The sequence below is a fragment of the Emys orbicularis genome, chromosome 9 (assembly GCF_028017835.1).
Source record: "Emys orbicularis isolate rEmyOrb1 chromosome 9, rEmyOrb1.hap1, whole genome shotgun sequence".
Lineage (NCBI taxonomy): Eukaryota > Metazoa > Chordata > Testudines > Emydidae > Emys > Emys orbicularis.
This window is the reverse complement of record NC_088691.1, coordinates 49653768-49681073: the sequence shown is the minus strand read 5'-3', so window position 1 is coordinate 49681073 and position 27306 is coordinate 49653768. Positions and strand designations below refer to the sequence as shown.

At 42.4% G+C, this 27306-nt stretch overlaps 1 protein-coding gene across 1 annotated transcript in view; it reads right to left on the bottom strand.

Moving 5' to 3' along the window:
- FARP2 (FERM, ARH/RhoGEF and pleckstrin domain protein 2) overlaps nucleotides 1-27306 on the bottom strand; it is a 229590-nt gene that overhangs the window by 163858 nt on the left and 38426 nt on the right. Inside the window, exons 4-5 of the mRNA XM_065411292.1 lie at nucleotides 9546-9650; nucleotides 944-986 (exon numbers count right to left, since the gene is read on the bottom strand). Coding sequence (XP_065267364.1) covers nucleotides 944-986; nucleotides 9546-9650 — 148 coding nt within the window. The remainder of the gene's footprint in view (nucleotides 1-943; nucleotides 987-9545; nucleotides 9651-27306) is intronic.

The window sequence follows — 27306 nt, the reverse complement described above, 5'->3', positions numbered from 1 at the left end:
AGTCCAAATACAAACCCTTTATCTCCCCCTTCCAAAAAATATTTTCCAAATATCCCCTAAATAACTAAATAGATAGCTGCCTTCTGAATCCAGGTTTAACAGCTCCGTTAGTCATGGCTTAAGTTAACACAACTAAGGACTTTAGATTTCCCGCATTCCAGACATTAGTTGGTATCAGACCCAAGTTTGTGTACACACTATCTGTAGAGATGGCGTGCCACATTTAGAGGATATCTCAAAGATGTTAAGAATGTAATCCCCTAGTGCAGAGTCCATAAGAAACAAGATCAAGGTTGTGTGGTTTATGGCTACTACGTGTTACCACAATGGAAGCAATTGAGTCCTTTATCGTTTTGTGGTCTAACACAACACAAGATCGTCACATTTTGTAAATTAACTGTATCAAAGCAAAGCATACACTGGGGTTTAGATAGAAGGAGGAAAAGAAGTCTTCCATTTGTTGGCTGTCTTAGAGCTTAATCATATATGAGATGCTGAACACACTCAGCCTCCACTTAAGTGAATGGGAGTGGGCATTCACATCTCACAGAACGGAGACCTTATGGACAAATAGCGAGCAACTCATTGGACAAGATTTAGGTCTTTGAGGAAGCAGCAAGTTAGTTTTCTAGAAAAAGAAACATCTACATTTAGTTCAAAATAGCCCACAAAGCATGCAGTAATTCAACATGGTAGTAAAACTATGAATGGCATATATTCTAGAAATTTTTGATACTATTAGAGGGCTTGAAGCCATCTTGAAAGGTTTGAGTTTGTAGATGTACGTTTAATCAACTATATATAGTAATGACAAGTACAAAACCAGCAAACCTGACTAAAAAAAAAAAAAAAAAAATCAAGTAACAACTATGAAAACAAACCAAATTAAATTCCTGAAAAATTAAAGGAAAGAACTCTTTAAAAAAATTAAATATGTACTTACTTCGTACTTGTTTAATAATAGGTTTCATAGGTTCAAGCCAAATCTGGAAGTGAGACAAAAGTTAAAAATTAATATCCATATTCTAATGCTACATAAATGTTGTAAGGTTTCAGAGTAGCAGCCGTGTTAGTCTGTATCTGCAAAAAGAACAGGAGTACTTGTGGCACCTTAGAGTCTAATAAATTTATTTGAGCATAAGTTTTCGTGGGTTGCATCCGAAGAAGTGGGCTGTAGCCCACGAAAGCTTATGCTCAAATAAATGTTAGTCTCTAAGGTGCCACAAGTACTCCTGTTCTTTTTATAAATGTTGTAAAACACCAAAACAAAAATCAACTAAGAAATACTTACTAAATGAGCATGTATTTCTCTCTCCCTATTTCACTGCAATAGCATAACAATTTTCTTCCACCAGTTAAACAAATATGCTTAGCTATGATTTAAACTTAAAAAGAGAAGGTTACTCACCTTGCAGTAACTGAGGTTCTTCGAGATGTATGTCCCTGTGGGTGCTCCACTCCAGGTGACGGTGAGTCCCAGCGCCGTTGATCGGAGATCTTCGGTAGCAGTGCCTGGTTGGGACGCACACGCTCAGCTGCTGTCTCGTGGCGGCATTAGGCGTCCCGCACCCCCCTCAGGTCCTTCTCTACCGTAGAATTGTCTAATTAGTACTCCAAAGTAAAGGGGAGGAGGGTGGGTAGTGGAGCACCCACAGAGACACACATCTTGAAGAACCTCAGTTACTGCAAGGAGAGTAACCGTCTCTTCTTCTTCGAGTGCTGTCCCTGTGGGTGCTCCACTCCAGGTGAATGTGAATGTGTACCACTATGGTTGGTGAAATTTTGGAGTTGCGGCAGTAATAACGGTAGACGGTACTGTGTGGCCTACTATGGCGTCTGCCATGGTATCCTGTGTGATAGCATAATGTTTGGTGAATGTGTGGTCAGATGTCTACGTGGCCGCCTTGCATATGTTGGTAATATGTATGTTGTGGAGGAAGGCAACGGATGTTGATATCACCTGAGTAGAATGAGTTCTGATGCCCTCGGGTGGTTGAGCATTCAGAGTCTGGTAGCAGGATCTGATGCAGTCAGAGATCCACTTGGAGAGTCATTGCTTAGAGATAGCATCACCCTTTGACCTCTCAGTAGTAGAGACAAATCGCCTAGGGGATTTACAAAATGGCTTAGTTCTGTCAAGATAGAATGCAATTGCCCGTTGGACATCAAGGGTATGTAATGCCGCTTCCTGTGGAGTCTTATGAGGTTTGGGATAGAATGCAGGTAAAGTGTATTGGCTAGTTAAGGTGGAAGGTAGACACCACCTTAGGGAGGAATTTGGGGTGGGGTTGTATAGTAACCTTGTCTTTGGAGAAAATCGTGTAGGGAGGGTAGGCCATCAGGGCGCTTATTTCACTGACCCTTCTCGCTGATGTTATGGCAACCAAGAAAGCTACTTTCATAGACACGTGGAGCAGGGATGAGGTATCCAGGGGCTCGAAAGGAGGTTTCATGAGACCTCGGAGAACTAGGTTGAGATTCCAGGAGGCTGCTGGTGGATGAATCTCAGAGTAGAGATTTTGCAGGCCCGTGAGGAAGCTTTTTATGGTGAGGTGGGCAAAAAGTGAATATCCGTCCAGCGGGTCATGGAAGGTGGTGAGGGCCGCGAGGTGTACTCTGATAGAACTGAGCGAGAGCCCGTCCTGTTTTAGTTTCAAAAGGTAGTCTAAGATGTCAGGGAGGGTTGCAGTCTGGGGTAGCAAGCATCTGTGGAAGCACCATACGGAGAAGCGTTTCCACTTTTGCAGGTAAGTCTTATGAGTGGAGTCTCTTCTACTGTGCAGGACAACATACTGGACCTGCTCCGAACAGGCTGATTCGTGGGTTTGAAACCATGAAGGAACCATGCTGTCAGATGGAGTTTCTGGAGCTGCGGATGGAGAAGCGAACTGTTGTCCTGGGAGAGCAGATCTCGTCTGTTGGGGAGACAGTCTGTTGGAGGATGGATGAACATGCGCAGAAGGTAAGGGTACCATGTCTGTCTGGGCCAAGCTAGGGCAATAAGTATGACCCTGGCCTTGTCCTCTCTGATCTTGCGTAGAACCCTGTGTATCAGTGGGATCAGCGGAAAAGCATACATGAGGGATTTGTTCCATGGAATGAGGAACGCATCCCCTAGGGATGCGGTCCAGAGTCCCGCTCTGGAGCAAAATACATGGCATTTGCGGTTCTGAGTTGTGGCAAACAGGTCTATCGACAGGGTACCCCAGTAAAAGAAGAGCTGTCAGAGTATCGTGGGATGCAATTCCCATTCGTGTTCCTTGGAGAAGTGTCTGCTGAGTGTGTCGGCGGTAGTGTTGTGACACCCAGGCAGGTAGGAAGTGGCGATTTCTATGTGAGGTTGTATGCACCAATTCCATAACCGGATGGCTTCTGTGCCTAGGGAGTGCGATCGTGCTCCCCCCTGCCTGTTGATGTAGAACATATATGCTATATTGTCCATCAGGACCCAAACGGATTTGTTCTTTATGATGGGGAGAAAGTGAAGGCAGGCATACCTGACCGCTCTGAGCTCTAGAAGATTTATGTGCAGACGCGTCTCTGATAGGGACCAGCGGCCCTGTGCCATGTGTTCCCCTAGGTGCACTCCCCAACCTATCAGGGAAGCGTCCGTGGTGAGCATGAGTACTGGGGAGTATGGATGGAAGGGGACACCCGTGCACAGCAGGGCTTTGGAGCAGAGCCTGGAGCTGGAGCGCGGAGCAGCTCCGGAGCAGTGGAGCTGCAGGTTTTTGCCTGGAGCTGGAGCGGAGCCGGAGCACAGCTCCAAAGCCCTGGTGCATAGGTTCTCTGGTTTTGTCCACCAGTGTAGGGAGGACAATACGTTTGCTGGAGGAGTTAGCGTCATGCAGAAGCTGTGTCTGCTGGGTTTGTAGTTGGAGTTGAGCCAATCCTGAAGGCATCTCATGTGCAGCCTGGCATATCTGACCACGAAGATGGTGGCTGACATGTGACCAAGAAGCTGTAGGCAGGTCCGTGCTTGTATTCTGGGGCGAACAGAGAGCATGCGTATGAGATGTGTAATAGCAAGGAATCTGTTGTGTGGGAGCGAGGCTCTGGTTCGAATTGAGTCCAGATGAGCTCTGAGGAACTCTATCTGCTGAGTGGGTATCAGGATGGATTTTTGGATGTTTATTTGGAAGCCTAGTCTGTGGAAGAGGGAGATGGTAAAATGCGTCGCTTTTAATGTCTTGTCGTATGAGCCTTTGATAAAGCAGTCATCTAAGTAGGGGGAAAGTATAATCCCATGTATGCGGAGGTGGGCCACGACTACAGCTAGGGTCTTGGAGAATACTCTCGGTGCTGTGGAGAGACCGAATGGAAGTACTCTGTATTGAAAGTGGTCGTGTCCGAGTGTGAATTGTAGGAAGCATCTGTGTGCTGGATGAATGGATATGTGAAAATAGGCATCTTGTAGGTCGAAGGCTATGAACCAGTCCCCTTGTTCCAGTGCGGGTATTATTGTGCCCAATGTGACCATCTTGAATTTCTGTACACGTACAAATTTGTTCAGTCGGCGTAGGTATAGTATAGGCCATCCCCCGCCTTTCTTTTGGGTCAGAAAGTAGTGGGAGTAGAACCCTTTTCCCTGAAGTTGCGTTGGTACAGGTTCCACTGCACCTAGCTGTGGAAAATGGGGGAAGGGTGGGCGGGCAGGATATGAAAGGGATGGAGTAACCTGACTGAACTATTTCCAGAACCCAGCAGTCCTTGGTGACCTGCTGCCAGACATGGTGGAAAAAACGTGGAGGTGGTGGCCAAATGGGCAATTAGGCGGCGGAGTCAAGGGGTGGTCACGCAGATCCCCGACCGGCACTTCAAAATTGCTGTTTGTTTCCCGATGGGTGGAAAGTATCTGGCTGCGCATGGTTTTGTCTGCGCCTAGGAGGTCTGTTGCGATTTCTCCCAATATCATACGGTCTGGGCTGGGGCCAGTGATATTGTTGTGCGCGGGGCCTCTGATAAGGTTGATACCATTGTCTCCTGGGGAGGGACAGGTATATGCTCAGTGTGTGCAGGGTGGCCCTAGAGTCTTTCATAGTGTGAAGGACTTCGTCGGTTTTTTAGAGAAAAGTTTATCTTTGTCAAAGGAAAGATCTTCGACTTTGGTGATACCGGATGCAGACAGCCAGGAAGACCTGCTCATCACCACCGCAGTTGCAGTAGTGCAGGCTGCTGTGTCCGCCATGTCCAGGGATGTTTGTAGTGCCATCCTGGACACCAACTGACCTTCGACAAGGACAGACTTGAAGTCCACTCTCCTGTCCACCGGGATATGGGAGGCAAAATCAAAGAGCTTGTTGTAGCTGTCGTAGTCATAGCTTGCGAGGAGGGTGGAATAATTTGCAATTCTAAATTGTAGAGTGGAGGAGGTATAAACCTTGCGGCCCAAAAGGTCAAGGCGTCTGAGGTCCTTGTCTTGCGGAGTGGGCCAGTATTGTGGCTGTTTTGTTCTATGTGTCGCTGCATCCACAAGAGAGGTGGGTTGTGGGTGGGAAAATAAGAAACCTACATCCTTTGCGGGAACATAATATTTACATTCAGCCTTCTTGCATGTTGGTGGGATGAAGGCAGGGGTCTGCCAGAGAGTATCAGCTGGTTCTAGGAGGGCTTCGTTTATGGGTAATGTGATCTTTGAGGGCACAGAGGTTTGGAGGATTTTGAGGAGTCTGTGTTGTGTCTCCTGGACTTCCTCCAAAGGAATGTCCTGGCTGAGTGCCACCGTCTTGAAAAGTTCCTGGAATTGCTTAAAGTTGTCCACATTTTGTGGAGGTGGAGGCATGAGGGCGTCATCTGCAGCTGATGGAGAGACAGGAGCCAGTAAATCCATGAAGCGTTCATAGCCCACATCTTCAAGAGGGGGTTCAGGAGCTCTAGCTGTAGGAGCTGGAGATAGAGGCACAGAATGGGCTTGCGGTTTGGTGGAAGGGGCGCAAGGAGGAGTGGTGGCAGGAGCCAACCAAGGGTACCACTGAGGCCAAGACATAGGATAGGAAAAGTGGGGCCCCGCCCACAGGGGGACAAAGTAGGGAAACTGAGGCTGGTTCTTGTGAGGTGCCATGCCTTGAGACAGATATGGCTCTGGTGGAGGGGGGAGAATCAGGCGGGGAGAACTCTGCCTGCTGCTGCATGTCATTCTCGCTGTCAGTGAAGGTAGCCAGATCAGGTGGCGAGAGCGGCTGTTCAAACAGTGAGCGCTTTGTGTCGAGGAGCGGAGAGTCAGGCTCAGGGGCAACGGAGATATCATCCTGATGCAGAAATTGTTGCTGCTCCCTGGGCTGCGGTGCTGCAGATCGTGAGCAGCAGCTCGCAGCAACTTTTGTTTAGTTTAGCGGGAGCCGCGGGCCGTTTGTAGGAGCCCTGCAGAGGTTTGCATCTGCTGCGGGGGTAAGGGGCAGGCTAGGTGCCGACGTTCTTGTCGGCACCAGGATGGAATGCGCTGCCGGCACCAGGTCCACCATCAGTGCCGGCAGGACTAGCGCCGAGGAGAGCTTTCCGCTGTGGGAAGTCGGGTCCCTGCCTTTGCACCCCGCATGAGCCGCGGCTGAGGTGCTGGGGTGGTCGGAGGCGCTTGGTCTTGGCGCTGTCAGCACCGAGGGTAAGGATCTTGCAGGAGACCCTTTACCCTTTTGAATGTCTCTGCGCAGAGACATTGGGGCTTCCTGCCTCTTCGCCTGAGAGGGTGAAGCCGCGCTCCCAGTCGGTTCTGACTTAGCAGGGGAGCGTGAGGGAGAGGGTTTACTACCCATCTCCATAGGCGGCTGCAGAACTTTCTCCATCAGGAACATTTTTAGCCGCAAGTCTCTGTCACGACAAGCTCTAGTTTTCAGGTTGGTACAGTGGAGACATTTGGCAGGGACGTGTGTCTCGCCGAGGCATTTCACACAGAGTGAGTGCCCATCAGCCTGTGGCATAGGCTCCTTGAAGGAGCCGCATTTCTTAAAGCCCGGAGACCCCAGCATCATGGAAGTATGATTGCCCGGGGTGGGAAGTCTCAACAGGAGATGAACGTGAGAGAAAAGTTGTTGTTTTTTGTTTTTTAAACCAACTAACTATTCTAAAGGAAGGGAGAGAACTAGGATATGTCTAGCTAATTATTTCTATTTATTTCTACTTATTCCCTTCAGTGACCAGGGAAGAGGTTAGCACTGTCCCGAATCCCGTCTTCAGACGAGAATGGTTGAGAAAGAATTGAGGGGGGTGCGGGATGCGCACGCTCAGGCAGACCCTAACGACGCCGCAAGACAGCAGCTGAGTGCGTGCGTCCCAACTAGGCACTGCTATCAAAGATCTCCGATCAATGGCGCCGGGACACACCGTCACCTGGAGTGGAGCACCCACAGGGACAGCACTCGAAGAAGAAGTAGGTATATATCAACAACAAAGATATATTGCAAAAAACATTGTGATAAGTATAGTGCTAAGTTTCCTTCGTCATTGTATGGAAGGAGTCACACCAGAAAAGGAGCACACTGTGCTCCCAATGCTGAAAGGAGTTGGCCATGGAACCATGTTGAAACCACACTATTGCACACAAACATCAAAAAAAGTGTGCGGAATTTGGGCAACTCATACCTTCAGATTCTCAGCTTTACATGTATGATGGAGGCTAAGCGCCAGCCCTCCCCTTTCCCTTCCACATTTGGCCTGGCTCACTTAACTATGGTGATGATGCAAAGCTTGACTAAAAAGTGTGACTTCAGAGTTTTCCACAAAATTATTCCTCTTTTATAGCGAAAGAAAGCATAAGCTCCTACCTATGTGCACTAATATTTTTAAAGAGCTACCACCAATATAAACACTGAAAAAACATCAACAGCAGCAATGAAAGACATTAACTAGGCCAAATTACACCTACGTAATGTTGTGTGGGGACTCTACATTTTGAGCTACTTAATTTTCACAGAGGGAGGGTATTACATCTTTGAATTTTTATTAATTTTTGTCTGAATTTTAAATATATGGGGGCAGTATAAATAGAACAAAAAACCTATCAAATTTATCACAGTCTGGAATATATATACTGAAGCTACAATACTGTGTAAAGATAATAAAGAAGAGTGTGTGTGGTCAATTCCTTCTCTTAAAAACATAAAGTTGGTAAAGAAGCTATTCAAAAAGTTCTTATGCTTCTGATGTAAATTTTGGGAAAGGAAAGGATTGAGTTCAAACAATACAAGCAGAATAAGGAAGAAGAGGGGGGAAAAAGCAATTGGCAATATCTGGGCTGATAGCCCACAAGATTTAATTAATGTGATCAAACACCTTTATTGAGTAGAAGCATCAGTAAATGGATAATTTATTTTTATTTTGGGATGGAGGGGGAGCAAGATGAATCAGATTCTCTTCTACGTATCTTTTTAAGTGACATATTTTGTGAAAACAACAAGGAGTCCGGTGGCACCTTAAAGACTAAGGCCTGGTCTACATTGGGGGGGGAGTCGATGTAAGATACGCAACTTCAGCTACGGGAATACCGTAGCTGAAGTCGACATATCTTATTCCGACTTACCTCCTGTCCTCATGGCACGGGATTGACGGCCGTGGCTCCCCCGTCGACTCCGCTACCGCTGCTCGCTCCAGTGGAGTTCCGGAGTCGACGGGGAGCGCGTTCGGGGATCGATATATCGCGTCTTAACGAGACGCGATATATCGATCCCCGATAAATCGATCGCTACCCGCCGATACGGCGGGTAGTCTGGACGTACCCTAACAGATCTATTTTGGCATAAGCTTTTGTGGGTAAAAAACCTCACTTCTTCAGATGCATGGAGTGAAAGTTACAGATGCAGGCATCATATAATGACAAGAGAAGGGAGTACCTCACAAGTGGAGAACCAGTGTTGACAGGGCCAATTCGATCAGGAGAGGCAAAGCTGAATTTTAGTTCTGCTGTTTCTCTTTGAAGTCTGTTTCTGAAGTTTTTTTGTTCAAGAATAGTTACTTTTAAATCTGTTATAGAATGTCCAGGGAGGTTGAAGTGTTCACCTACTGGCTTTTGTACGTTACCATTCCTGGTGTCCAAAAAAACTTTGCAAATTTAATTTGGGCTTGAATAGGGACTGGGAGCGGCTGGCTCATTACAAAAGCAGCTTTGCCTCTCCTGGAATTGACACCTCCTCATCTATTATTGGGAGTGGACTACATCCACCCTGATCGAATTGGCCCTGTCAACACTGGTTCTCCACTTGTGAGGTACGCCCTTCTCTTGTCATTATATAATGCCTGCATCTGTAACTTTCACTCCATGCATCTGAAGAAGTGAGGTTTTTTACACATGAAAGCTTATGCCCAAATAGATCTGTTAGTCTTTAAGGTGCCACCCGACTCCTTGTTGTTTTTGTGGATACAGACTAACACGGCTACCCCCTGATATTTTGTGAAGTAGTACTTTGACCTGATTGATAGGTGAACCAGCTTATAGTCACAAGTATACATTCACTGGGATACTCTTACATGGAGTTCCAAACTTCTTTTGACTGTTAGGTGGCAGCATTCATCCAAGCCTTTTTATTATAATGAATTAATGAGGAACCATGACATACCCAATATGACTGGATGTTCTGGAACTCAATTCCAAAGTAGTCGGACTCAACCAAATTCAAATGCTTATAAACCTCTGTCAGCAACGTCTGGCCACAGCACTTGGACTGGAAGAGTAAAAATAAGAAGTATAACAAGATTAAGTATAATTCAAATGAGTTTATTACAAAGTGGAAACAAGATGTATTAACTTTTAAAAGCAGTGGGGAAAAAATGTTTCAAAACACTTTTGTATTATTGATCACTAATATTACTGTAGCATTTAAAAGCCCCAACCAGCATTAGGCTCTGTACAAACACACATAACTCAGTTAAAATTACTAGTGGGCATTTCAATAAATTAGCACAAATTTTGCTGTATAACTTGGAGATGCAGGTCCAGATCCTGAGGTGTGCTAGACCTGTAATTCAGTGCACCTGAAGGGGGAGAGGAGAGATCATTTTAAAGCAGAGCAGCTGGAGGCCAGTTCAGCCCCTGGTCATAAGTTATAATACCTTAAGGCTGCTCTAATTTATAATTGCTTGCAATGGCACAAAGTTGGCTATGCTGAATGAGAATTCACCCTCAACAAGGAAATCCTCAGCTCGCAAACTGAGGCAGCTTTAAGTCCCCCTTGTACTTCCAGAGCAATACAATGGGACTTAGTGGGGCCAAAGATATGGCCTCTAATGTATATCTGAAAAGATTCACAGGTTGCTGGTCCACTAATGAGCTGGAGGACCCTCACACGAGTCCCTCACTGACAGAGCTAGAATATGGGCTCTGTGGTGGAGAATCTCAGCTCTCATTTCTAGCTTTTTTTCTTGCAAGGACATCCAGGAAAAACACACAACATGGTTGCTAAGGTCTTAAGGTATACACACCTGGGCTCCACTTCTGTGTCAGGAAGCTGCTGGAGTCTAAAGATCTCCATCTCTCTCACATTAGCTGTGTGTGTAAAATTAATTTGCGACATCCCAAAGAATCAGCTCGCTAACTCTCCCCACAATCTTTATATCAATTTTGCACACAGAGACAACAACCATGGATACAAACTGATTATGTTAAGTGGGAGGAAGCAGCAAAAAATTTCATAACCTACCCAAAATGCTAAAGTTGGACCTACTCGTTCAAATTTTCAGCTCTCTCTCTCTGCTCCCACTATTGCATGACTAGCAGCTAGCTGCCTTTCGTGAATTCCCCCATCAGTCAATGCATCTAGATTGCATGGGGGATGCTCCACATGGTGGGTATAGGCATGAGGAAACTTACAGCTCCAGCAACACAAAAGGAAAGGAGATAAGGAAAGAGACAAGACTAAGCTGAAGCCATATGGGGCAGAAGTTCTGTAGCCACTGAAAACCCATCTCTCTCACTGAGCTAGGTCTATCATGAGCACCAACTAGGAGAGCTTACACACTCAAAAACCAAATGGAATCTATTCTCCAGTTGAGTATCTAGCTCACTAGCAGAGAAAACCTCACCCACATCCAACTAACCACCTCAAAACCAGATACTAGGACTACTTGCCTACCACCACTGCTGCCAGCAGAGGCCACAGTACAAAACATCTGTCACCATCAATGCTGATGGAAGGTAGCCAGGTAGAGGAGCCACCTAAAGGAACCTACATGAGATGGAAGGACAAGGGACAAGCAAGGCAGGACAAGAAATACTTTTACCTTGGGGAGAGGGGGAAGAATTAGAGAATGATTTGGGGAGTGAGGAAACTATGGAATACATACATTTTTATTTAACAAGATAAGGAGGAAGAGTATGGAACTAATGGATTTTTGGATGGGGCAGGAATGTATTTTACCCTGGGAAATGTATGTATGAATGAATGAATGAGGTGGAACATTTTTGAGGAAGCACTTTGTTCAAATTTTGGCACTGTGCTATCACTGTGTAAAACACAGCAATACAAACTAAACGAGAAATGGAAACTCAAACCACAACCCCGACCCCCCATAAAAAGGTGTTTTCTAGCAAAAACGATTCTAGTTTTTCCCTGCTTATTAATATTTATGTTCAAGATTCGGTGATAATGATCAGTTCCTCCTTCAGTCTAGATTTCAGCAGCTAATTCTGGTACTGTGAAGGAGAACGTCCAATATGCCCTTGATAAAGTATGTTAATTTAGGCTTGGTAGTGAGATTTTCCAGTTGAGTACCCTAAAGGAATTTGTATTGCTCAAAAAAGATTGTGTATACTTGAATGAGTCAAATCTCTGGATATTCATATGATTTTGGTTAAAAACAAACAAAAGGAAGTATTTCTTCACACAACGTACAGTCAACCTGTGGATCTCTTTGCCAGAGGAAGTTGTGAAGGCCAAGACTATAACAGGGTTCAAAAAAGAACTAGATAAATTAATGGAGGATAGGTCCATCAATGCCTATTAGCCAGCAAGGGCAGGGATGGTGTCCCTAGCTTCTGTTTGCCAGAAGCTACAAATGAGCAACAGGAAATGCATCACTTGATGATTATCTGTTCTGTTCATTCCCTCTGGGGCACTTGGCATTGGCCACTGTCGGAATACAGGATACTGGGCTAGATTTACCTTTGGTCTGATCCAGTATGGCTGTCCTTATGTTCTTATCCTTATCAGAATGGAAAACTTCTTCAAAAGCATATGTTTACTGCCATTTTAATATGTCGGTCAATTTTATTTATTCAGTGCATTCTGCATATAAACAATTTTTTCTAAGTAAATAATTTGAAGAATTGTTAAATTATCTGGTTTCTTATACCTCTTCTCTCAATATCTTGATCAGTAAGTTTAATAGGCAACAGGAAGCTAACTTCTATTTAAAAACTGCTAAATTCAAATATAATTATTAATCATAGTAAGGCAGAATACAGAAGATTATAGGTAAAGAATCATGCTGTTTGAATGTTTTCATTTTGAAGTTTGCCCTACTGTAGGAATCCCTCTCCAAAGCTTAGAAGGCACTATCATACTGAAATCTAGTCAATTTCAAAACAAAAACAGTGGAAAATGTTCAGGTACTAAACCTGCTTCCTGAGTTCCCCTGTCTTTTTTAAAAACAAATTATCTTCTTTTTTTCCTATTTCCCAAATACTTCTCTCCCTCTCCGCACCTTGTGTGAAAGACACTCACTCACAGGGGAAAAGTGACCAACTTAACTGACTATAAAGGGAAACAAAAAAATTTGTAAATTATATAAAGTACTATCAAATTGCTAAAAATGAAAAACATGGAGAAAAATATTTCAATTACAGTAGTCCTGGAGTTACTAGCAACAGTACTAAGTAAAAATTCAGATAGCAATGTGATCTTTAAGTTGACTGTGTCCCCTTTAAATATAAAATGTATCAAAGAATGTTGCATTTACAAAGAGTAGTATTAAGTAATGTGTTGATGAAAATGAGTTACAAAGCTTGGGATCTAACAAAGTATTTCATTATTCTTTGTTTCAAGTTCTGTGGGGAAATTTTGCCTGGGAGAATTTGATTTAGTTTCTCAAGTTGTTTGTTGCATTTACCCATTTACAGTTCATCTGCCAAGATACAACTCCACCATTTGACAAGACTCCTAAGTCTTTTGAGTTTATAAATTTCAAAATTAGATTTTGTATTGTCAATTTAATATCAGTTATGCCCGCATAAAAGCTGCACCAGGCAAGTTCTCTTAAACATGTTCTATAATGTGCTTAGAATTTTTATAATGTAGGAAACTGTGTATATGAATGAATATTAGATTCTTTAAAGGTCACAAACATTTCAATAGGAATTCCTCATTATGGCACACGTCCATTTCTGAAATTGTCACATTCCCTATGCTCTGCCAACAGTCTACTACAACTGGCATTACAGAATTATTATAGAAGTTCATAAAGATTTCTGTAAAAGAAAAATAAAGTGGCAGGTAGATCAAAGGATATGGTGCTTCAGCTGTAGACACAATTACTTACTTTTAATAATAAAATTCATGTTCCTAAAGGAAATAGAATCAGGACCATAGAGTAAAATTTGTATGAACCTGAATATTCAGTTCCAGCAGCTCCCATTGGCCCAGAGCAGCGAACCGCGGCCACTGGGAGCCGCGATCGGCCGAACCTGCAGACGCGGCAGGTACACAAACCGGCCCAGCCCGCCAGGGGCTTTCCCCGCACAAGCGGCGGAACAAGTCTGGGAACCACTGGTCTAAGGGATAAGCAACAGAAAAGTAGTGTTACGTTTCTCCCACCTCTTTTGGGGCCAGATTACAATTATTTTGGGTTGTGTATTTGTCAGACCCCTATTATTAAATATTATTCTACCTATATTTTCACTTTCAAAAGTATTCTCTTCCCCGATGAGTCTGAAAGAAAACAACCTGTTTCTAACCTAAACAAAGTACAAACACAAAACATTTAAACCTCCCTCCAAGAGATTAACCTCCGTAACCTTAACAAATTATTAGGGCTGTTGCTTAATCGCAGTTAACTCACACGATTAACTCAAAAAAATTAATCGTGATTAATCGCAGTTTTAATCGCACTGTTAAACAATAGAATACCAATTGAAACTTATTACATATTTTGGATGATTTTCTCCATTTTCATATATATTGTATTCTGTGTTGTCATTAAAATCAAAGTGTATATTATTTTTTATTATAAATGTTTGCACTGTAAAAATTATAAAAATATTTAATTCACCACATACAAGTATGTAGTGCAATCTCTTTGTCATGAAAGTACAATATTTAAAATGTAGATTAGTCCACTCAGTCCTACTTCTTGTTCAGCCAATCGCTAAGATAAACAAGTTTGTTTACATTTACAGGAGATAAAGCTGCCCTCTTCTTATTTACAATGTCACTAGAAAGTGAGAACAGGCATTTGCATGGCACTTTTGTAGCCGGCACTGCAAGGTATTCACATGCCAGATATGCTAAACATTCGTATGCCCCTTCATGCTTCGACCATCATTGCAGAGGGCAGGCTTCCATGCTGATGATGCTAGTTAAAAAAAAATGCATTAATTAAATTTGTGACTGAACTCCTTGGGGAGAATTGTATGTCTCCTGCCGTGTTTTACCGCATTCTGCCATATATTTCATGTTCTAGCAGTCTCGAATGATGACCCAGCACATGTTGTTCATTTTAAGAACACTTTCACTGCAGATTTGACAAAACGCAAAGAAGGTACCAATGTGAGATTTCTAAAGATAGCTACAGCACTTGATCCAAGGTTTAAGAATCCGAAGTGCCTTCCAAAATCTGAGAGGGACAAAGCGTGGAGCATGCTTTCAGAAGTCTTAAAAGAGCAACACTCCGATGCGTAAACTACAGAACCCGAACCACCAAAAAAGAAAATCAACCTTCTGCTGGTGGCATCTGACTCAGATAACGAAAATGAACATGCGTCGGTCTGCATTGCTTTGGATTGTTATCAAGCAGAACCCATCAGTATGAACGCATGTCCCCTAGAATGGTGGTTGAAGCGTGAAGGGACATATGAATCTTTAGCGCATCTGACACGTAAATATCTTGCGACGCCGGTTACAACAGTGCCATCAGAACGCCTGTTCTCACTTTCAGGTGACATTGTAAACAAGAAGAGGGCAGCATTATCTCCTGCAAATGTAAACAAACTTGTTAGTCTGAGTGACTGGCTGAACAAGAAGTAGGACTGAGTGGACTTGCAGGGTCTAAAATTTTACATTGTTTTATTTTTGAATGCAGTTTTTTTTCTACATAATTCTACATTTGTAAGTTCAACTTTCATGATAAAGAGATTGCACTACAGTACTTGTATTAGGTGAATTGAAAAATACTATTTCTTTTGTTTTTTTACTGTGCTTGTAATCAAAAATAAATATGAAGTGAGCACTGTACACTTTGTATTGTGTTGTAATTGAAATCAATATATTTGAAAATGTAGAAAACATCCAAAAATATTTAAATAAATGGTGTTCTATTACTGTTTAACAGTGCGATTAATTGCGATTACATTTTTTTTCGCATGACAGCCCTACAAATTACCCTAGTGATGGCCACTTGTTGCCTGTGCAACCTAACAGAAGCCTAAGGGGGCAGCAGCAGCATAAAAGGGTTGTGAGAATGGACTGTGATGGAGCAGCTACCCTTAAAAGAAAATTATTTTAATGATATGAGGAACCTTCTGGTAAAGTTGGTCTGTTAGACTCCTAGAAAATGCTGTTGTGAATACCTCAGAATAAAATAACTAAGCCACTTTTTGATATTCAAATACCAATTATAACTAGCAGCCTTAATCAAATACTGAATAAAAATAAGCAACTTGCGAGACCTTATGACAGCCCTAGAATTTGGGAAATGATACTGCTTCCTTTAATATACTGTGACAGACCCAGAGCAGTGGGGTACAGGAGTCTGGTAGAGGGCAAATATACTGGTCACTGGATGAGTAGTTTTCTGTTCCCTGAGTGACCAGAGCAGGGGCTGCACTAGAGTAATCAGGAACCTGCTAGAACCAGTTAAGGCAGGCAGGCTAATTAGGACACCTGGAGCCAATTAAGAAGAAGCTGCTAGAATCAATTAAGGCAGGCTAATCAGGGCACCTGGGTTTTAAAAGGAGCTCACTTCAGTTTGTGGTGCGAGTGTGAGGAGCTGGGAGCAAGAGGCGCAAGGAGCTGAGAGGGAGAGGGTGAGGGTGTGCTGCTGGAGGACTGAGGAGCACAAGCGTTATCAGACACCAGGAGGGAAGGTCCTGTGGTGAGAATAAGGAAGGTGTTTGGAGGAGGCCATGGGGAAGTAGCCCAGGGAGTTGTAGCTGTCGTGCAGCTGTTACAGGAGGCACTATAGACAGCTGCAGTCCACAGGGCACTGGGCTGGAACCCGGAGTAGAGGGCGGGCCCGGGTTCCCCCCAAACCTCCCAATTGACCTGGACTGTGGGTTCTTCCAGAGGGGAAGGTCTCTGGGCTGTTCCCCAACCCACATGGTGAATCTCTAAGGCAAGAAAATCCGCCAATAAGCGCAGGACCCACCAAGATAGAGGAGGAACTTTGTCACAATACAGATACGAGAGATATACTGGCAGCCACTGCACCTGATGAAACTAGATAAAAAAATTTTGCTACAATTTTGACCTTGTGAAGAATTGAACATTTTTAGTTTATGTCATAAAAGACAAAGGATTAATGAGTTTCAATAACTAATGGAAAAATCTGAGCTCAGTTATTTTCACCTATAACTCAAATACCTAGCGCATAATCCTGCTCCCACTGAAGTTAATGGCAAAATTTCCCTTGACTTCAATGGCATCAGGATTTGACCCTCTATTGGCAAGTAAATTAAAGGAGAACCTAGGACTCTCAGCCACCATCTACTAACTAGAGTTATCAAGCAATCATGACAAATCAAATCACTCATTTCAAATCTTTTCAGAATTCTGTATGTTTGCCCTTTCCTTGGTTGAGATCTGTTGGGCTTATCTGAAAGACATTTCAAATGAGATGATACCTGACATCTGGCCAGAACGTTTTAGGAAGATTGAGTTTTAGTGGCCTTAAGTACAGAGATGAGTGACACACCATACATTAGCTCAACATTTCCAACTGGGTATTTGAGACTCAGTTACGTCACAAATGTAAATACCAGGTGGGGTCCTTTTTCACTACTGTTACTAGAATTATCGGGATGTAAATATTTTGTTTCAAATAACTTGCAAACCAGATAATTGGATTAATATATTATCATCTCCCATGTTGTGTATACTTTGCTCGCTACACCATCTCCCAAAGTAAGGAGTGTAACTTATATCCTTAGCTTAGAAAAAAAAGGTATATTGACAAAATGGACTGATAGAGAGGCCCCTTCATTCCACAGATGGATTTCTATGCTTGGACATATCAGCCATCTTCAATGCAATGCCTACATAGACCCTCATATGACTCATCGGAGTTCTGAATGCAAACAAATTCCAGAACCTGTTCTGTATGCCCTTTCAGTCAAATTTATCTCTAAATCTGACGACACATTGTGGACCTTATTTAGGGTTGTCACAACCTCGCTTCAAGATGCTACTTTTTAATTACATATTTTCATATGCAGTTTGACAACAATTAAATAAGTATGAGAGTATTTGTGTTTTCCATTAGATGATGAGAAAAAGTCTCTCATAGTAAGCATTTCACAACAAAAAACAGAATAAAAATGTTTAAAAGCAAATATGTTTCAGTTACAATTACTTGTTAATAAAAATGAATAGGACATAGTTTTGGTGATATTAAGATCCACATTGTGTGCAATGAAATTATGTCAAAATGAGTGTCAATCACATTTTCAAATGGAAAAATTACTTTTCTCTGAAGCAATTTCACTTGTAAGAAGCTGCTCCAGCTGAAGTTTTGACAGAACTTTATCCCAAAATAATAACTAACTAAAGCAGTTTTTCCTTGGGAGTATCCTAGACATCTACGCTCAAGCTTCCACTACTGTACAGGCCAACGCTCTCCTCCAAACCTCAACGCCAATACCCCTGTTCAAAAAAATATATATTCCAGAATTCATTAGTGCATCTGTTATTTACTTGGGTTTGTTTTACTACTAACTTTAATATTTAAATTCTATTTTATTTAAGATATTTATAGAGCATATGTCCATGTAGTATGTTAGCACTTAAAACATTTACAATTTTAGAGCATTCTCCATTCAGAACATTAAGGCACATTCTGTTTTTCCATCTCTTCTCTCAGTTTGAGGACGCTTTGCATGTGTGTGAGAGCTTATAGTTCTTCATTGTCTGTTAAAGCAGGAAGGCTATAGCAAACAAAGTTGTTATGGACACCACCACAAAAGGAAAAGATAGAAAACAAAGTAATAAGTTGGTGCTGCACTGTGGGGAGCCCACGTTTTCCTGAGAACACTTTTCTCCTAAACTCACAAAAAGTCAGACAAAGTTTATCTAGTGAGGAAAATATTGTACTGTGCATGCTCAATAAGTAAGTTATTTTCAAACTGTCCTAAATTGTATCGAGATCTTACAAATCTAGCAAAGCACACATTAATCAGTTAAGTCTAAGAATATGTACGGTTTGGCTTTTTAAGAACTAACCTTTTTAGAATCATGCTCTCAATGACTGAAAAAGACACCAAATAATTGTGAAGTGCAATATGGTAAGAAAACTGTCCACCTGAAAACAGCACCTTTCCCCTCCACAGATCAGATTCCTGTCATAGGCTCATATCATAAAATAGGTCCTACCTGCTTAATCACAAAAGTAAATTCTGTCACCTCTTTTCCACTCCCCCACCCCCAGCATTGCATTGCAGAGCCAATACATCTATGGGAGCATGAGTCTGAACCTATTCTAGCTCATGCATCATCAGATTTGATAACCAAATTCCAATTACACAACCATATTGTGGCCCCAGTTACACCTATACAAACCAATAAGACAACAGGATCACACAGGTGTAAATAAGGACAGAATTTAGCCTACAGAATTTTTATTATTGGCAATAGCACATGAGCCAGAAAGAATAAGACTTGGTTTTCAGATCTCAGGTAGAGTTTCCGGGCTTGCAAAGAGGTAAAAAAGCATTTTAAATGTTCACAATTGATCGAGTCACTGAAAACAAATATGGAACCCCACAATGCCATTTATATAGAGAAGAACGGTGTATTATTTGTATTATAAAGGCCTAGGGAATCACCAAGATTATGGCATCAGTCAACACAGAATTTCATCAGCCACCATTCTACACATTCAGGGATTGTCTTCACTACAACAGTTACATCAAGTTACTCCGCTTGAGCTAGCACAGCTCAAAGGAGCAGCCACGCTGCAAAACACAATTTGAGCCACACAGAGTGATTAGATTAGCAATTAGTGAGGTGCACTAACTCAAACTATAATCCAGGGGTTGGCAACCTTTCAGAAGCGTTGTGCCGAGTCTTCATTTATTCACTCTAATTTAAGGTTTCACGTGTCAGTAATATATTTTAATGTTTTTAGAAGATATATTATAGACTTAAAGAAAGAGACAACTAAACTATTGTTGATGTAAAGTAAATAAGATTTTTAAAATGTTTAAGAAGCTTCATTTAAAATTAAATTAAAATGCCGAGGCCCCCGGACCGGTGGCCAGGACCCAGTGGCGTAACCAGGTTCTAAGAGCAGGGAGAGCAAACATTAAAAAGGCGCCCCCCCTTAGCTCCTCCTCTGGCCACGACCCCCTTGGCTCCTCCTCTGGCCACTCCGCGCCCCCCCCTTGGCTGGCTCCTCCGGCTGCACCGCGCCGCGCCCCCCCCCCCGGCTTCTCCGGCCGTGCCGCCCCCGCAGCCCCCCCCCATAGCTCCTACAGCCACGCTGCGGGCTGCCATGCTGCGCCCCCCCTCGCTCCTCCGGCCGCGCCCCCCCCCATGGCTCCTCCAGCCATGCCGTGCCACCCCCCATGGCTCCTCCGGCCGCGCTGCAGGCTGCTATGCTGCCCCCCCCACCATGGCTCCTCCGGCCGTGCCATGCCGCCCACGCGGGGCCCCCCCCCCCATGGCTCCTCCGGCCGTGCCGCCCCCCCTTGCCTGCAGGAGCCCAGCGCCGGTGTAACGACACAAACAGCTCCTGCTCCCAATTCCCTACTTTGGGTGTACTGAGCATGCTCACCCGAACTGAGCATGCCCAGTAACCTTGGCTGTTGCCACTGCCCTCTCTCTGCCGGCCCGGCAGGCCAAGCTTCAGAGCAGAGCGTGGGCCCCACCCGCTGGCGCCATGGTAACCCCTAACTAAGGGGCCGCTTTTGGAAAATGTGCTGAGGGGAAGCAGCTGCTTCCCCTGCACACCCCCTAGCTACGCTACTGCCAGGACCCGGGCAGTGAGTGCCACTGAAAATCAGCTCACGTGCCACGTTTGGCACACATGCCATAGGTTGCCTACCCCGCTGTAAGCTGTAGCTGAATCCCCAGGACACTAGGAACTCAAGTATCAGCAGCACTGGAGCTTCAATCTACACCTCCCAAAAGGCCAGCTACCTCGAGTTTAAAAGCACCACTTAACACGAGATAAGAGATTGGTGTGTGAGCAGGAGTCTTGTTAGGGGCAAGTTATACCTAAAGCTAATATTGCAGTGAAGACAAGCTCTCAGTTAGGATTCTGAGGGATCTTACAAAGTTATTTATCTGCAGGTATCATCTGCAGGTTTTGCCACTTACTGCAAACATTCTAGCATGGAACTTTTGGGCACTCTTATTGTTAATGTTTTGGTGTGTTGAATGTAGGACTGACAAGCGATTTAAAAAAATTAATCACGATTAATTGCGCTGTTAAACAATAATAGAACACTATATTTAAATATTTTGGGATGTTTTCTACATTTTCAAATATATTGATCTCAATTACAACACAATACAAACTGTACAGTCCTCATTTTATATTTATTTTTTATTACAAATATTTGCAATGTAAAAAAGAAAAGAAATAGTATTTCAATTCACCTAATACAAGTACTGTCGTGTAATCTCTTTATCATGAAAGTTGAACTTACAAATGTGGAATTATGTACAAAAAAATAACTGCACTCAAAAATAAAACAAAGTCCACTCAGTCCTACTTCTTATTCAGCCAATCACTCAAACAAGTTTGTTTACATTTGTGGGAGACAATGCTGCCCGTTTCTTGTTTACAATGTCACCTGAAAGTGAGAATAGGCATTCACATGGCATTGTTGTAGCCAGTGTCGCAAGATATTTACATGCCAGATGCGCTAAAGATTCGTATGTTAGCATGTTCTCTGGAATGGTCGCCGAGGACATACGAATCATTAGCATAACTGGCACGGAAATACCTTGCAACGCTGGCTACAAAAGTGCCACGTGAACACCTATTCTCACTTTCAGGTGACACTGTAAATAAGAAGTGGGCAGCATTATCTCCCATAAATGTAAACAAACTTGTTTGTCTTAGCGATTGGCTGAACAAGAAATAGGACTAAATGGACTTGTAGGCTCTAAAGTTTTGCATTACTTAACTCAAAAATAAAACAATGTAACAAAGAATTCTACATTTGTAAGTTGCACTTTCATGATAAAGAGATTGCACTACAGTACTTGAATGAGGTGAATTGAAAAATACTAGAGTAAATATTTGTAATAAAAATAATATAAAGTGAGCACTGTACACTTTGTATTCTGTGTTGTAACTGAAATCAATACATCTGAAAATGTAGAAAGATCCAAAAATATTTAATGAATTTCAATGGATAGTCTATTACCAGTGTGATTAAAACTGCGATTAATTGCAATTAAATTTTTGAGTTAATCACGTGACTTAACTACAATTAATTGACAGCCCTAGTTGAAAGACATCTTCACACTTTCTCCACTGTCTCCCTCTTATCATGGAAAAAAAAAAATCTACAAATCAAAGCCACCTCTTTATCCTTCTCCAAATCCCTCCTTAAAATTTACCAATGCTGTGACATTCAAATTACCAATCAACAATGGCAATGCAAACAGCAAGCCAAGACTTCTGTTGATTATGCAGAACTTGCTGTCTTATTGTAACCTTCTCCCTCAAGCTTCCTTACCTTTGTCTGTTGTGTCTACATGTTGAGTCCCATTATATGACTAGGGCTTGAGCGCTCCCCTTTAGTTATTTATTTCAATGGCACCTAGCACAATGGAGCCCTGAATCTTGATTGGGTTCAATGGGTATTACTGTACATTTTTCCAGTTTCTCTTTCATATAAAAAAAAAGGGCTGAACATTTATTCCTCTGTGCACACACATCATCCCCCTATTGACAATGTCAGCTAACTATACAGAGCTCCCAATACACTTAGACCATCCCATAACTACCATCCCATAACTACACCCTCAGGAAAAATCAAAATAATTAACCAAATCACTGATTTAAAAGTCACTTGATTTTTTTAATTCATTAATTTGTCAGGTTAATTAATTTGAAATTTTGTGCTACTGCAATTTAGATTAAAATTTATAATGAAATAAAGTATAAATCCCATTGTACATATGCTGCTCCTGGGTAGAGTATCTTCTTTGAATTGTACAAAAAACTCTAAAATTCAGAATAAAAAAATGTAAAATTTGAAATTTTACTAAGAATTAAGAACCCAAACATCTACTTTAGCAATTTAAGATTGAAAAATGTGAAATAAAGAAAAACAAAATGTAAAACTGATTTAAATGGGGGAAAAAAATGTATTACCATGATTCCTTGGAGGAGGTGGGTCTGAAAGCCCACGCTTCAGCCCGAGCCCAAACAATTTACACTGCAATTTTACAGGCCTGCAGTCCGAGCCTTGCAAGCCCAAGTCAGGGGACATGGGCCACCCATGACTGTTTTATTGCAATGTAGAAATACCCTAAGGCCTTCCTTGACATCCGTTCTACTTGGCAGTGGTGCAGACTGTGCCCTTCTGCTCTTCCAAATACAGTTTCTTGCAGTGGGGAAGCCACAGGAGAGATCAGTAATCTGTAATACTGAGATGCAACACAAATTCCAGAATACCAGATGTGTTCAAGATCAGTGAAAGCCTCACTTCTGGGCAATTTCCTTTTTTTGGCCGTTGTCTCATCCAGTGTAAGTACCTATACTTTTCACTTGTATTGATAACACTGACTTATTTTAGCACATTACGCTAAGAATTAGAGCAGCGGTTCTCAAAGTGGGTCACATCCTCATTTTAATGGGGTTGTCAGGGCTAGCGTTAGACTTGCTGGGACCCAGGGCTGAAGCTGAAGCCCGAGCCCCACCGCTTACGGCCAAAGCCCGAGGGCTTCAGCACTGGTTGGATGTTGCACTCCAAGTGTTTTATGGAAATATGCTTATGCGTGTGAATATGATGCAACTCGAATATGCTTTATGCAAAAGGTCTCTTGTAAGGTATCATAACAAAGGTTATAACCTACTCAATATATTCCTCCTATTTGTATGTATGTATGTATGTATCATTCTTGTATCTGAAGTATAACTCTGAGATCCTATTGTAATTTGCAAAGTGTGGGCCATTAATGGTGGTTTAGAATCTTGATGGCTCCCATTGACTAGGGCAATTTGTTGTAAATGGCTCTGTTTACTTACAAACCTTCCTGTGTACGTGTAGGCCAGCCCAGGAAGAATGGAGGCTGGGGTCTCACAGGACATGTGATTATGTCACCTGATATTGGAATCTATCTTAAACCTGGTGCTTTTCCATTTAGGAGGGGTGGGGACCCAGATAGACAAAAGATTCCCGCCTTGTGCCAAAGCTATAAAAGGGGGTGGAACAGAATAAAGGGGGCTGCCAGTCATGAGAACACCCCTGCTTTCCAGCTAAGATGTCTGCTGGAACTAACAAGGACTGTACCAGGGGAAAGGATTGGGCCCAGACTGGGAAGGAGTCTAATCTGTGAAAGAAGCTTATTGGAACATCTCTGAGGGTGAGATTTTACCTGTCATCAGTTTCTTAATGTATTAGGCTTAGACTTGCATGTTTTTGCTTTATTTTGCTTGGTGACTTACTTTGTTCTGTCTGTTATTACTTGAAACCACTTAAATCCTACTTTTTATACTTAATAAAATCACTTTTGTTTATTAATGAACCCAGACTAAGTGATTAATACCTGGGGGAGCAAACAGCTGTGCATCTCTCTCTATCAGTGTTATAGAGGGTGGATAATTTATGAGTTTACCTTGTATAAGCTTTATACAGAGTAAAAGCTATTTATTTGGGGTTTGGATCCCACTGGGAGCTGGGTGTTGGAGATAGGTGACCTGCTGAGCAGTTTTTGGTTAAAGTCTGCAGCTTTGGGGGCGTGGACGAGACCTGGGTCTGTGTTACAGCAGGCTAGCGTATCTGGCTCAACAAGGTAGGGTTCTGGAATACCAAGCTGGCAGGGAAAACGGACTCAGAGATAAATTCAGCACACCAGGTGACAGTACCAAGGGGGTCTCTGTGACCGAACCTGTCACACAGGGCTCAGGTTACAGGCCTCCCACCTGTAGCTGAAGTCCTTGGGCTTTGGCCTCCCCCCCACCCTGGGTGGTGGGGCTTGGGTGTTTCCACTCCCCCCCCCCCCCCCCCAGTCTGGCGTGGCGTGGCTTGGGCTTTGTTTCCCCCACCATCACCTGGGGTCGCGTAGTAATTTTTGTTGTTAGAAGGGGGTCATAGTGCAAAGAAGTTACTGTTAAAATGGTACTGTTAAAAGCTGAAGAACCTTCCAGCTTCTTGGTCATTAGTGTGAGTTTGTTCCAGGTAAGCAGTGACTGAAAATCATTACCATTAGGTGGCTGTTATGTGGCTCTATGTGAAGTGAGTTGGTAATATAAGTCCATTTCCTGAAGTACCGATGTCCTCAAATACATGACAAATAGTACCTTAAAAGTGTCAGCCAACAGTCCAAGGATTGAATATTAAATGGCCAAAAGAACTAAGTGACTCACATTCCTGAAGGAGAGCCTTCCAAAAAAAGGGGAAAAAACCTTGAAGTTCAGCAATGAAAAAGTGTGTTGAAACCTGCATTGCCAGTGCTACTGTATCTATTCTATGGCTAAAATAAAGAGCTCTTTAGCTTCCACTGCTGTGGTCTGGTACCTCTGACCAGCACTACATTAAAGTTTAATTTTTCTTTAAATAGTTTTAACTTAAATAAAAAAGCAAAGAGAATCAGTTTTTCCATCAGTCATCTTTCCCAAGCATTCCTTTTTAACAACATTTATAAGTGAATTGCCACTGTTGCAAATTTAAATTAGCATGCATTACATGGAGTATAAAATTATATGCCCGCTAAAATAAAATACATATGCATAGCTGTATGCCAGGATACTCCCATAACCACATTAAACTCTGGCAAAATGGAGAGGGAGCATAGTCTAGTTATTAAAGCAGAACTAGAAGCCAGGATTCTATTTTCATTTTCCGACCTGTGACTTCGGGGACACATCACATTTTTCCCCATAGGCCTCAGTTTCTTCGACTGCAAAACAGGACTAATACCATCTATCTCACAGGGATGGAAGATACTCTGCATTTCTAGAGTGCCTTCCATCCATAGATCTCAAAGTATGATATAACATTTTTCAAATGAATAGTCACCAACCAAAACTTCTATTTGTTTCCTTACACAATTTAAAATGGATTAAATACAAACATTCCCATTAGTAACAAAACAAAACAAAAAATCTACATTACTTCACTGAAAGTTGTAGTAACTCTAAAATTCTCATTTAATATTAAAGTTATACTCCTGAAATGCAATAAACTAGTGAATGTTTAAAATACAAAATCATTCTAATAACGGTTTCAAAATGTCTTTACAGATTTGTGTTGTATTTATACTATTTTAGCTTTAACACGGTTTGTCTTTAAATATTTCAGTGGTAGGTCACTGCAACTTAATAATATGCTCTGTGCTTTTTTAACTCCAGTTTCCTCAAATCTAGAAGAGCTATGTAATGGCACTCAACAGATATTTGTGAATTAGACCCATAAACTGTGCTGTATTTTTCAGAATGTTTTATTAAAAAATTAGAGAGGTTTTAAGAGTACGTACAGCAGCTATGGTACTGTAGATGTTTCTTAGATCAATAAAGGGGTTAATCCAACACAGTTAATCCCCCTTTCCAAGGCTTGTTTGGTAAATCAACAGAAGAATTCTTCTGTGTCTACAACAGGGATTGGGTCAACCTAACTATAGTGGCTCAGGGAGCAAAATTTTTCACAGCCCTGAGCAACACGGCCTTTTAATTCTTAAGCGTAGAACTGGTCTAAGTCTTTTCTTTACAAGAAAGCTTAACTCCTCAAATCTGCTGTCTTGTGTAATTTGTTTCAGTCTGGCTACAAATTCAGTCTCTCATTCATCTTAGTGAGGTTTTAGCATCAAACCTACTTGTGACCACTTAAAGGCTTATTAGTGTTAAACCACTTCACTGCTGGAGGTATCAACTCTGTATAGCAAATATGTTTTTCCAGAGTGGCTAGGCATTTTGGACCTTTTGCTAATTTCAGATACTCATTTGTTGACATGGGGAGGTTATAAGAGATGGGTGTGTTATGCGAAAGAGAAACTGGGATGAAATTGTACTGTACTTTTGGCTTCCGGTACATCTAAGTAAAGGAGATCATTATTTGACCCTATACGCTGAGTTTCAAAAGGACTCTAGCACTGCAGTATCTAGGCCTCTAGAGGTACCATGCAGCAAGTGTACTAATCTGTACTTATGAAAATGCAGAAGTCATACTGAAGAAGGTGCAACCAGTCAACAATCTCTCCTCTATGACCTAAAGAAGGTCAATACTCAACAGATCCACAGAGCTTCCTGAAGGTGGAGCAGGAACTCATTTAGAGAAATAACCTTTTGATTGTAAAGCTCACTACCTTCATTACTGCCACTGTAATAGTATATCAAGTTTCTCAGAGATTCTAGTCTAGTTGATCACAATGGTCTCTTCTGGTCCTAAAATTTATTAAATAAAAATGTTCTCAAGATGTCACATGTGGATGTCTGTGTCTTCTTCAGGTTAAGCACCTTTTCCTCAACCTCCAATTTTGTGACTTTGAGCACAGTAGCACTATAATGAGCAACTCCCAAAATCACTGTACCAGTATCAGCTATTGAAAAACCATAAAAATAGCTGCTCTGAGATTCCAAAATCCACAAATACATACAACTACAATAGTGAAGAACGTAACTGTTGCTGTGCCAAAAAATACCAATACTAAAAGGTAACAGTGAGGAAGACACCTCGCAGGGTCCTAGAGCCTGGGCTCCAACCCAAGCCCGAAAGTCTACACTGCAATGAAACAGCACTGCAGCTTGAGCCCTGAGAGCCTGAGTCAGCTGGCACAT